Below are 13,212 nucleotides of genomic sequence, written 5' to 3'. Positions count from 1 at the left end.
CCGTCTCAAAAAAAAATAAAATAAAAAATAAAAAAATAAAAAAATAAAAAAAAAAAAGAAATCCCATTCAAATGCTACTTAGAAGTCACTTTTCACTTTTCTTTCATTCATCTACACTAGGATTTGGACTTAGAAAGGAAGAGTTAGTAAGGGCACAGTTAGTTAAGGGCACAGTTCCAGGGTCAGACTGCCTGCTTCCTTCCATCATTGACTGCTGTGCAACCTTTGGCAGGTCACATAAGCTCTCTGTGCCCTAATTTCCTCAACTTATTTACAGGGCTGTGAGGAATGTGTTAATTCACATAAAAGTGCTTAGAATACTGCCTGGCAATAATGAGTGCTCAAAAATGCCATTGATTTTGATTTTTTTCTTTTATTATCTGCACAGCAGACCTAAATGGTCAAAAAAGTATTTTATAAACTTAAAAGTTGCTTTATACAGAGTATACTGCAGAAAACCTATGAGACCAAAATATACTAGATATATAACATATACAAACTAGAAAGAGAGTTGCCTCCAAAAAAATGCATGGGGTGTACAAAAAAAAATCACCAAAGAAATTTTGTGTTTCTCTTGGAAATTTTCTATGTAAAAATTCTTGGTAGTGCTATGGGGTGCTACAATAAAAATACTATATTTCTGTGATGGCCTTCCAATTGGCCCAATCTACAAAGAGGAGCTTCTGAGAAACAGAATTCTGACTTATTATTGAAAGTGGGATGACTGGTTAAAGAGGAAAAAAGATCAGATTTATCAAAATTATAATATATCAGTTACATAATTTTACTCACAGACTTGGCTTCGTTGAATGTGGTATTTTTTACTTTTGCTTTGTTCCGGAACTTCAATCTGCTAAATAGATTAGTAAAATGTCAGTCAGCTCAGCCCAGAGAAGCAAGCACACAAACAATCTATTTAACTAGCACATTTTCCCTTCCATGATAATCCTCTTAATGGTCCCAAAGGCTACCAGTCAGCAGGTACACCTGCTTGTCATCTGTGCATTCCTCTTTCATTTGTCAGGGTCTAAATGTTATAGAAATAAGAGTCCCCAAAAGTTAGGTAAAACTTAATGTTTCACATTAGTGGTTGCCTATGGATTTTGTGATTGAAGAAAGCTTTTAAAAGAACATCACACAAAATGAAATGTCCTTCTAAATCCTGAAATAATTCTTGGGGTTGCAATCCATATGCTGACTCAAAGCCCAGCGGGGCTTTGGTTAATCAAAAGGCACCATTAATCAAACGAAGAATCAAAGCGAAGTTCAAGACATTTGAATATACTTCATGTACATAAGGTAAACTCAATATACCAGCAGGAAACAGATGGTGCAGTCTTGGGGTAATTGAGGAGTATTTTAGGAAGGAACCGTTTAACTATTTAATGGAGGTGTGGGCAGGATTACATTGAATCCATGAAGGGATACTGGGGACCCCCAGGGGCTAGCAATGAGGGGGATTTCCAGAGGATTCTTACCACCTCTAGGCCTGAAGGGGCGAGGGAGCAGCTGTGGCTGGAACCAGAGAGTAGCTGTGGCTATAAGGAGGAGAGATTGCCTGACGGGAGCTGTAGCCCTCAGTAGAGGGACATTCCAACCACAGAGACCCAGCAGGTTCCAACGTGGAGAAATAAACACCCCACTGTCACTTTTCTCCCAGCCTCCAATCTCCTGCTGGGTTTCCCAATGAGTTATCCAGTGACGTCCAATCTTTTGGCTTTCCTGGACCACGCTGGAAGAAGAGAATTGTCTTGGTCCCCACGTAACATAGCTAATGAGCTTTTTAAAAATCGCAAAAAAAACTCAGTGTTTTAAGAAAGTTTATGAATTTGCATTAGACCACATTCAGACCTGTCCTGGGCTGCATGCAGCCCACAGGCTGTGAGTTGGACAAGCTTGAGTTATCCCACTGAGGGTAAGGTTGCAGTACACAGTCTCCCAGGGCACAGAGCAGAGTGGGAGTGAATCTGGAAAGGCAGAGTGCCTGGCACACCTAGTAAACACCACCTAGCCAGGTTTTTTGGGGAAACAGTACTCAGATTCTTCTTAATGGGAAAGAAAAGAACTGCTATTAAACAACTGTGCATTAGGTATGTAACTCAAACAGGGCACAGTATTTATTTACTCTACAATTGTCAACATCTCTGTACCAATTGCCTTTCTCCTCCAACATAGTAGCTCTTTGACCCTGGATCCTCAGGTTTAGCCATCATACAGTACACACAGGCATTCATAAATGACAGAATGAAAGAGTGAATTAATTGTTTATTATTGCTTACTTCTCATGAGAATGTAGACTGAGACATTTCAAAATAAGTGGGCTAAATAACATGACACTGCAAAAACACATTACCTTTTAACTATGGTTAACTTTGTTGTAAAATCAATTGCTTTAAGGAGGTGTGCATAAGACTTCCTTTAGGTTAGTATTCTTAATGGAAATGTTCACATATTCAAGCCTATTTCAATTATTTTGTTTTATTTTGAGACAGAGTCTCGCTGTGTTGCCCAGGCTAGAATGCAGTGGCACAATCTTGGCTCACTGCAACCTCCACCTCCTGGATTCAAACGATTCTCTTGCCTCAGCTTCCCAAGTAGCTGGGACTACAGGTATGCACCACCATGCCCATCTAATTTTTGTGTTTTGGGTAGAGATGCGGTTTCATCATGTTGGCCAGGCTGGTCTCAAACTCCTGACCTCAAGTTATCCACCTGCCTCAGCCTCCCAAAGTGGTGGGATTACAGGTGCGAGCCACCGTGCCCAGCCTCAATATTTTTTTAAAAACCAGTTATTAAGTCTTGGTAAATGAGAAATTAACACTCTGATGTCTTATGTGTTTTGCTACTATTATTATTATTTTGCAATGTTACCTTAGAGTCTGTCAAGAGTCTTGCAGCCATGAAATACAGAACTTGGAGGAAAATTCTCAGATTTTCTCTCTCCTAGTCTCCTTCCCCTCCTGACCCCTATGTCAAAGTAAATAAAATAGAACCACTACAAATGTTAAGCAATTCCTGATATAATCAGCTTCCTTGACTTGTTGCAATAAGACCTTCAATACTTTATATACTAGGGGGAACTAAAGCTGGGGAAACAAGCAAATCTTTTTTCATAATGCAGTATTCCTACACTTTCTTTTTCACCAATAGAATAGTTTCTGTTAATAACATAATCACTCCCCCTGACTCTCTAAAACTGTGTCCTCCTGCTATGCTCATACCATTATCCTGACTGCCATACTCAGTTTTTCCATTTTCTATATTGGACTAGCTCTTCAAAAGGCTAACATTCCTCAGATATCAGAGGCCACTGCCCTTGGTGTTTCCCCTCCACACCATATAATAGAAACATTTTTTAAATTGCCAGTTGCCTTTTCAATAGTTTCACCTTGCCTAAAAGGAAAGAAGAATGGAGGGAAAAATACATCTGGTGATGGTAGTCGAGGATGGCGTGAGAGATGAAAGGTAATCAGAAATCAGAAAGCCGTCTTGTTCTTTGCCATTTTTGAGGGAAACTAATTTTGAGATCAGATCTACTTTTAAGAAAATCAAAGGGAAAAATATACAAACTAGTTATAGATTATTAGAAATATAAATTGTTTCTTGCCAGGCATGGTGGCTTATACCTGTAATCCCAGCACTTCAGGAGGCCAAGACAGGCTGAGTTCAAGCTCAGGAGTTTGAGACCAGCTTGGGCAACATAGTGAGACCCCTGTCTCTACCAAAAATACAAAATTAGCCAGGCATGGTGGTGTGTGCCTATAGTACCAGCTACTTAGGAGACTGAGGTGGGGAGGATGGCTTTAACGTGGGAGGCCGAGGTTGCAGTGAGCTGAGATTGCACCACTGCACTCCAGCCTGGAGACAGAGCCTGTCAAAAAAAAAAAAAAGTCTTTTTAAGTCAGAAAATTATTCACCAGCATACTCCTGATGTACATCACATATATCCAGATTATGGTTCAATATGTAAAACAATAATAATGCACTTTCAGAAATTCCTTAGGAACACATCTATTGCATAAAATACATTGACTTTCATTTCTTGGTGTCTTTTGGAATTCTCTAAACGGCAGAGATTGTTGGTAGTTTACTCCATTATCCATTCTGCCCTTCTTCCTTAGTAATTACACCCAGTTTTATTTGACAGACAACACACCCTGCTAAAAGACTACGTTTACCAGACTCCCTTGCAGCTAGGCGTGGGCCTGTGATGTGACTATCTTCTGGCCAATGGTCGCAGGGGACATTCTGTGTGAGACTTCTGAAACTCCTCCTTAAAGAGAAGAAGTAAGCCCTGCTTCATATTTTCCTCATACTTGCTGCCTAGAATGTGGATGTAATGATGAATGTTCTGGCAGCCATTTTGGGCATGAGGTGAAGGCCACACACAGAAGATGGCACAACAGAAAGGTTTGTGTTGATATTATGGAGCCACCATCCAGCCCTAGACTGCCTACCTCTGAACTTCTTTTAGATGAGAGAGAAACAAACTTTTATTGTGTCTAAGACACTTGTTTTGTCTTCTATTTTCTATTATATGCAGCAAAACCTAAGTCTAACTAATATACGTTATTTTTAAATAAAGAACTCCTTTATAATTCTGCTCTAATTAAGAGGAGCAAATATTAAGGAAATTGATTCAAGCTTTTGTACAGGAGCATAGCTGTAAGAAGAATGTTACACTTTTTTTTTTTCTTCTGGTTTATGGTTAATATTGCCTTTAAGGGCCAGGTACAGTGGCTCTTGTCTGTAATCTCAGCACTTTGGGAAGCCGAGGTGGGATGAGCTCAGGAGCTCAAGACCAGCCTGGGAAACATAGGGAGACCTTATCTCTACAAAAAAATAAAAATAAAAATAAAAAATTAGCTGGGTGTGGTGGCACATGCCAGTGGTCCCAGCTACTTGGGAGGCCGAAGTAATAGAATCACCTCAGTCTGGGAAGTTGAGGCTGCAGTGAGCCATGATTGCACCACTGCACTCCAGCCTGGGTGACAGAGCGAGGCCCTGTCTTTAAAAAAATTGTATATGTATGTGTGTGTGCTTCCCAAAGTGCTGGGACTACAGGCGTGAGCCACCGCGCCTGGCTGGGAAACTTCTCCAATGTTTTCATTTAAATTTAGTCTAAGAGGGTGGGTGACATCTTTAGTTAACATTGATCTTTACTTGACTTTCCAGCTTTTTTCTAAGAAAATAGTTGTGTTTTGTAATTATTTATCTTTCGTCTAGAACTGAACGTACCTTTTCCAAGGAAAATAAATTCACTGCCTCTTGTTGATTGAACAATTCAAAAGGTACTAGAGAGTAGTAAATGAAAGCAATAAAAGAATCAAGGAAACTCTTTTTAAAATAGTAGTATAATAAAATCCAACCTCTCAGGCAGGATGGACCCTCTTAGGCTGAGGTTATTGTATGTATGAAAAAGAAGAAAGAGAAAAGTAATTAACTGAAGTAGCCTCATTAAAAGGGAGAAGTGCTCTCAAATGTGGATGAATAAAGTGTAAACTACTTGATTCAGGAAATACTTGTACAATGAGTAGCTAGAGTTAACTCAGTAAAATGGAGAAAGTAGTAATCCATTTAAAGTTTTCAAGAAAAACAACCACACTATATTCCTTAAGTTTGCACATGAGTTGAAATCCGTAATTCATCTCTGAGGTTAGCAAAATCAGCACATTAGTCAGCACCCTTGTATTGCTTTATCTAAATATTTAACACGTTTTATTTCCGGAAACTCTTTATTTTTTTTTACTTATTTTGGCTCTTGGAATGAAAAGTTCAAACGTTTCATTTTGAAAATTGGGTTTCCAAGAGGATTTTGTAAGGATAGTCTGCATTTTAATCTCAAATTTTATCTACAAAGCTCTGGGTAGAATGGAACCTGGAAGGTAGAGAGAACAGACAGTTCGGTGTTTGAACTCTTCCTGAGTGCTGGGCGCCCTCACAAGTACAGTCAATTAAAGTCATTCTGTGGCTCAAGGAAACCATATAAATGTACCATGGTGACATTCCCTTGTTTTCCAGGGAAACACACCAAGTCAAAACTGACACATAGCACTTGTAGAAGGCTTGTATGGACTAGGACACAGAGGTCTGTATTTTTCAGGGCAGGTTCTGAGTTCAAGATTTTGATCATCTTAAAGAATCTGAAGCAGGGGAGAGAACTGTAATCAAATGAGCCCCATAAATAAGGCAGATGGTCCCCAGAAGCAGATTAAATAGTGCTAGTTTTATCCTAGTAAGAAGAAATGAGGGAAAAAAGAAATGTATTGTTAGCTTAGTTAGCTTTAGGTAATGTTTCAAAGATAAAACTTGTGCTCTGTTTATGAAGACATCATTAAAATTTTGGTCAAGCAAATGCACTGAAGAATAATGTAAACATACAGCCACAACAAAAATATATTAAGTTCTTAAATTGTACTGTCTTGTTTGGGACATACTTGTATCATGACGATGACCAGGCAATTAAAACAGTTTAAAATCTAATTTTTTCACAGCCTTCTCACCAACCTTTTTGATGAGTTACTAGGCCATTAATAAATAAATGTACACTAGAACAATAAAGTTTAATTTTATATTGAGGAAAAAAAATAGCCTTGAGAGTTTATTTTACTCCTCTCAACTGTTAAAGGCATTTTCATTTGGCACAATGGAATTATCAAGAAGCTATGGATTCTTTCTAGAGACAAATTTATAATAAGATCATCCCCATCGTGTTAAAGACCCCCTCAAGACCCTGAATTGAAGATGTAGCTTCTGTAATAAATCTGAAAGCCTCCATGTCAGAGAAGGCTGAAATAAAACAATACAAAGTCGAGGGTTAGAATTCTCAGTAACCCAAAGATGACTTCTCATTGGAAAAATGACTTTAATTCTAAAGACAGGCTTCCTTCTGCCCTGCCATCCTGAGCACTGAGCTACCAGTGGGAAGAAGAGCTTACTTCTATGGTTTGGAGTCCTCCCTTTAGGACCAGACCTGCTGGCCCGGAGAGCTCATGAGTGTAGATTGGTCTCCAACTGTTGGCTGATGGTGGGAATGTAAAGTGAAAAATATACACAGATAAGAGCACTCACCATTTCTGGATTCTTAGCAGCTAGCTTTACCATCTTTTCTGAGATCATCTTTTTCAAGCAGCTACTCAGCAAAAAAGCCTAAGAAATGCAGGAATAAAGAACTCTTGTAACTGAAGAAATCTTCACTCTCTTCCTTCCCTCCTCACACCACAAGGCAGATTTTGAGCTCTGCCCTCCAATAACACACATTCAAGAACTTAGATTTCTTCGTTAACTTCCAGAAGTTTTCTTAAGATCCAATTAGGAAGTAACTATAAATTTTCTCAATTATGTGGATATATTTACAGCAAATTTTTTAAAGAAATGAAAATGTCCAGGATCTGACTATTAATATTTTCCTCTTAAAACTCACCCCCTTGCATCCCATGTTTTCTATTATTTTGTAAGCAGATCGTGTTTTTTGAGCAACAAACAATAAAAATGAATTATTATTATTATAATGAGATGAACTGATGATGGTCAATCCTATATTTAATTCTAGACATTGTATACATAATTATTGAGAGACCTCTACTGAGCATAAATAGTAACTGGTTTGTTTGAAAGAATATATTAGCAACTTACTGCTTTTACTAAACTGAAAAAAAAGGTTAGCTGTTTTTCTTCACTTCACTTTCTCCTTTTCTTTTCTTTCTTTCTTTCTTTTTTTTTTTTTTTCTGAGACAGAGTCTTGCTCTGTCACCCAGGCTGGAGTGCTGTGGCTGCGATCTTGGCTCACGGCAGCCCCCGACTCCTGGGTTCAAGCGATTCTCCCACCTCAGCCCGCCACCACACCCAGCTAATTTTTTTGTATTTTTAGTAGAGACAGGGTTTCACCATGTTGGCCAGGCTGGTCTCGAACTCCTGACCTCAAGTGATCCACCCGCCTCGGCCTCCCAAAGTGCTGGGATTACAGGGGTGAGCCACTGCATCCGGCCCACTTTCTTATTTTTCTAGTATCTTTAATCACTCATGTTCTAGACTGACGGTCACCTCCACTATCCTTCATGGCTTAATCATCAATGGTGCCAAGACACTCACAGTTGCACATCTTGCTACACAAAAGCTGGGCTTCCTTATTCCAGGCTTTGCACTACTATGAGCAAAACTGAAGGTTCCCTATGATTTTCCCATTTGCTCCTTTCCCACTAATCCTTTTTCTCTCTTGTCCTGCTCTTGATTCTTGGCTTGCTGTTTTCTCCTTTGGCCCTACTAAGGTTTGGGAAAACTGCCAATGAACGTTGAGGCTCTAAGACCTTAGCGCAGTGTTGTGTTCAGGGTTGGTTACTGTGTTGGAGGGGAGGATGGAAAGGAGAAGGGAGGAGACAGTGAGAGAAAGCACAGTCTGGGGTGGTAGCCAAGTAGAAAGTTCTTGGAGGGGACAACACGGAAAGCAGAATTAGAGGGAAAAGGGGCTACATACAGTTCTCAATGTCTTGCAGGGGTGTAGAGCATGATAGGAATTAATTTTATTTAAAAGGGGAAAAGAGGGAAGGAGAAAAAAGGACTGACATCAATTTTTAAAAGAATTAACAGATGTGGCATTTGTGCAAACATTTTGACTTCCTAGTTTTGCTAAGAACTAGCCCTGTTTATATGTTCATATATGTAACCTATGCAAAACCAGATAATAAAATAAACAACAAAACCCTGAGCAAATGCACATAGGTAGGACGTTTAACAGTGTCCAATAAGATGCAGACCAATTCCATATTCCTATACAATGTACACAAGTATGTAGGCCAGGACTCAGCTATAAACTGTCAGGTTTGTTAAATATGAAAAGATTGAAAATGAATAAAAAATTTTAAAAAGACAAAGTAATAGGATTGAGTTGTTGTGGTTTTTTTTTTTTTGAGACTCAGTCTTGCTCTGTCACCCAGGCTGGAGCACAGTGGTGTAATCTTGGCTCACTGCAACCTTCGCCTCCCAGGTTCATGGGATTCTCCTGCCTTAACCTCCCGAGTAGCTGGGATTACAGGTGCCTGCCACCATGCCAGGATAATTTTTGTTCTTTTAGTAGAGATGGTGTTTCACCATATTGACCAGGCTGGTCTCGAGCTCCCGATCTCAAGTGATCTGCCTGCCTTGGCCTCCCAAAGTGCTGGGATTACAGGATGAACCACCGCTTCTGGCCAAGGATTCAGATTTCATTTAAAAGGTCTCAAAAAGATTTGGGCCCAAGCCCTCATTTGTATTTGCAAAGCACACAAGTCACATCTCCAATTTTGCAAAACTAGCCCTTGAGTATGTGTAACTATTATATATCCATAAAAATTATAACTTCTTAAAAAGTAGCCCTTGGGTGTACATCAATAAAATTCACACTCCAGGGGAAATAAGACCTTAGTAGGAATCCTTTGAAAGAATGTTTATTGCACCTCTTTATGGTGGTTTAAACTCATTTGCTACTGACCAGATTTAAAAATCATAGTAAAATTTAACCGCACTTAGCATTCTGAGGTTGGGAGGTAGTTTCACTACCCAAATCTCTCTGTGTCTCTCCAAGTGACTGACAATCTTGCCTCAGCAATCCGGTCTACCATTTCCCTAAAGATGTTTCATATTTAAGGTGAACCTAAGGACCCACTTCTTTAACCTAGAATTTCGGTTTAGTACTTCATGTTTTCAAAGGACTTTGATATAATGACTCAACTATACTAGAAGTAAAGAGTCGAAAGGGGCCTTGGTTTCTGAACCAGAACATTCCATGGAACGTAGCCTGATCACCAGAGACTCAAGTTGAATATGACATTGATGCAAAGAGTACTTCACTATTTTGATTCCATTTCATAATATCTACAATTTTGGTTCCAATTTGAAATGGCTTAATTTAGTAAAAAGGACTTTTCAATTGGATTTGGTGTTTAGATGTTCTCTTTTTTAGCATTTCTACTCCAGTTTTAGTTAAAAGCCTATGGTAGACATGGATAGTTGGCTACCCAACAGCCATTGCCCCTTCTTTCCTAAGAGATCCTGATTTTGTTTGGGACAATAATGTGCTCAGCCCCTGGCAATGGTTCATGCTTACTCTAAGCCAATCATAAAGCCTGTTTCTCTTTGCTAGACGCTTGGTTCCCAGACTCCCTTGCAGCTAAGAGTGGTCATAGGATCCAGTTCTGGCCATTGAAACATAATAGGAAGTCTACTGGAAGTTTCTGGGGTAAAACTTTTGCTTTCCAGATAGGAGAGATACGGGTTGAGCATCCCTAATCCAAAAGTCCAAAATGTGAAACTTTTTGAGCCACTTACATGATGCCACAAGTGGGAAATTCCACACCTGACTTCCTGTGACTAGTAACAGTCAAAATCCATGTGTACAGCACAGATTCTGTTACTGTTGTTTCACAGGTTTCACAGCTGACACAGGTTGCTATTGTGCTGATTAGCTACCCTGAACACATAATTTTTCACTGTATTAATGGTATGTCATATTTTCTACTGTCGATTATTCACATGTGAATAAGTATAAGAAATGGATTGCTTATCAGTAGCATATAAATTCAGAGTCAGGAATGATGGTGATGCCCAACAACAACCACAGATGGTCCACATGGGTGGCTGAGGTAGTGACGCCTTTGCTTTCTGATGGTTCAATGTCCACAAACTTTGTTCCATGCACAAATTTATTTAAAATATCATATAAAATTACCTTCAGGCTATGTGTTTAAGGTGTATATGAAATATAATTGAATCATGTTTAGACTTGGGTCTCATCCTCAAGATATCTCATTATATACAGTTATATATCACTTAATGATGAGGGGGGTATGTTCAATGCACAATGACAAACAACATAGAGTGTAGTTACATAAACCTAGATGGTAGAGCCTGCTATATACCTAAGCTAGATGATAGAGCCTCCCACTCCTAGGCTATAAACCTGTGCAGTATGCTACTGTACTGAATAAATACTGAGGCAATTGTAACACGGTGATAAGTATGTGTATCACCTAAACATTGAAAAGGTACTGCAGGAAAAAGGTGAAACATTTAAAAAAAAAACATAAAAAAGGTACAGTAAAAATACCATATTATAATCTTATGGGACCACTGCCATATATACACACTGTCACTGACCAAAAAGTTATGTACTACATGAATGTATATGCAAATATTTCAAGATAAAAAAAATCTGCAATTGGAAACAATTCTGTCCTAAGCATTTGGGATAAGGGCTACTCAACCAGTGGCTTTTTATCTGCTTGGAAAAGGTCAAGAGAATAATATCATCTCCCTTCAGTATTCTTATTAACTGAGATCATAAAAATCTATATTGCCTAAGTCAGGAGTTGGCAAACAAGGCCAGATCACCATCTGTTTCTATAAATAAAGTTTTATTGGAACATAACCAGACCCACTTGTTTATATACTGTCTATGGCTGCTTTTAACAGAGTTGAGCAGTTGCAACAGAGACTGTATGGATCTCAAATCCTAAAATATTTACTATCTGGTCCTTTAAGAAAAAGTCTATGGACTCCTGCTCTAAGCCACTGTTGGTTGAATCTTCTATTACTTGGTAACTAAACTCATTTCTAACTGACACAAAGGCCATGGTGACTAGTAAAATAAAACAAAACCTAAAACAAAATAAAAGGTATTACAGTCCAAAACGAGAGTACATAGAATACTCTAGTGTCCTGCTCTAGTTGGGTTAGGGTCATGTGCTTCGTCCATCCCAGCAAGCAAGACAGCATTTCAGCACAGAGGGTGTTCAAGGTCTGCCCTGAGAACTCACCTGTTTGGTGTAAATAACAAACCACTGCCAGCAACTATCCTCACTGTATCGAAATCTGAGCTCTAACTTCTGGTTGAGAGTTCTCTGGGGCCCATCCACATCCAGCAGAGTTCCCTACAAAGGAAAATATTTTATATTCAATGTAAATTTAAATGCCCATTAATTGGTCAGATGTGGTGGCTAACACCTGTAATCCCAGCTGAGGCAGGCAGATTGCCTGAGGTCAGGAGTTCGAGACCAGCCTGGCCAACATGGTGAAACCCCGTCTCTACTAAAAATACAAAAATTAGCCAGGCATGGTGGCAGGCGCCTGTAATCCCAGCTACTCGGGAGGCTGAGGCAGGAGAATCACTTGAACTAGAGAGGCAGAGTTTGCAGTGAGCCAAGATCACACCATTGCACTCCAGCCTGGGTGAAAAGAACGAGAGAGACTTCGCTTCAAAAAAAAAAAAAAGGCTCATTAATGGGTTGGGCAAAATATCAAAATGAGGGAGACTGTCCCTATTTCCAGGAAGGTATCAGTCTATGGAGGAGCCATGAAAGTAAATCACCACAGTTTGATATATTAATAGTTAAGTGTTAGGAAGGAAACACAGGTCTATGGAAGTAAATAGGAGGGGCACCTAACCCAGTCTAGGAGGGCAAAGGAAGGCTCCCTGGAAGGGCCATCTGAGCAGAGGTAGAAACTACCCAAGTTTGTTGTGGTGGTTTTATTTTGGTGGTGTGTAGGGGAGGTGAGAGGTGATTTTTGAAAGAGGAAATACCATAGTGAGTGCAAATGTCCTGAGGCATATTGGAGACACTGAAAGGGACCATGAGTGTCACTGCAGCACAGGCTCCAAGGCATGGAGGGTGATATGAGAAGAGGCTTAGGACCAGATCCTGAAAGCCTGGTAGGCAACATCTGTGATTTTTGCTTTGCAGCATCCATCATTCTTTTTCCTAGTAATGGAGTCTCATATACCCTTGGGAAAACCATCCCTCTTCCATTGTTGGCTATCTACGTAGGACTGTCAGGGAATGAAAAGTCAGAGGGTGGCATATGACCCAATTTCAGGCCAACTGGACAAGTAATTCTCTCTGCTTCTCATGCTATTTCAGTCAGAGAGACCCAAATGGTAGGTACTGATTGAGTTCCTATTTCTTAGAAAGCTTGAGCTCCTTTGGTTCTTAACTTTCTAAAACCTCCGCATCAGTTTTTCCTTTGAATCTGTAGGTTACTCCATATCCTTCCAACACATCCCGTTTTCCACTAGAGTCCAATGTGTTGGTTTCTATTGCTTGCCACCAAAGAGCCCTAACTCTTACAGGTTTTATAAGCTAAGAATCCCTTCCTGCAGATCATATGCAGTACAGAAAAAATAAATAGGGTAAGAAAAAATATATTTTTCCCCCAGGGGGCAACAGACATTGTCCCAAGGGC

At 39.5% G+C, this 13,212-nt stretch overlaps 1 protein-coding gene across 1 annotated transcript in view; it reads right to left on the bottom strand.

The window, feature by feature from the left end:
- SNX31 (sorting nexin 31) overlaps positions 1-13,212 on the bottom strand; it is a 72,884-nt gene that overhangs the window by 3,922 nt on the left and 55,750 nt on the right. The window contains exons 11-13 of the mRNA XM_017859447.1: positions 11,790-11,903; positions 7,072-7,149; positions 797-853 (exon numbers count right to left, since the gene is read on the bottom strand). Of these exons, the coding sequence (XP_017714936.1) occupies positions 797-853; positions 7,072-7,149; positions 11,790-11,903 (249 nt within the window). The remainder of the gene's footprint in view (positions 1-796; positions 854-7,071; positions 7,150-11,789; positions 11,904-13,212) is intronic.

The sequence above is a fragment of the Rhinopithecus bieti genome, unplaced genomic scaffold, assembly GCF_001698545.2.
Source record: "Rhinopithecus bieti isolate Rb0 unplaced genomic scaffold, ASM169854v2 scaffold_47952, whole genome shotgun sequence".
In the NCBI taxonomy this organism is placed as follows: Eukaryota; Metazoa; Chordata; class Mammalia; order Primates; family Cercopithecidae; genus Rhinopithecus; species Rhinopithecus bieti.
Note: the sequence above shows the minus strand (reverse complement) of the source record. Positions and strands in the feature narration are given on the sequence as shown.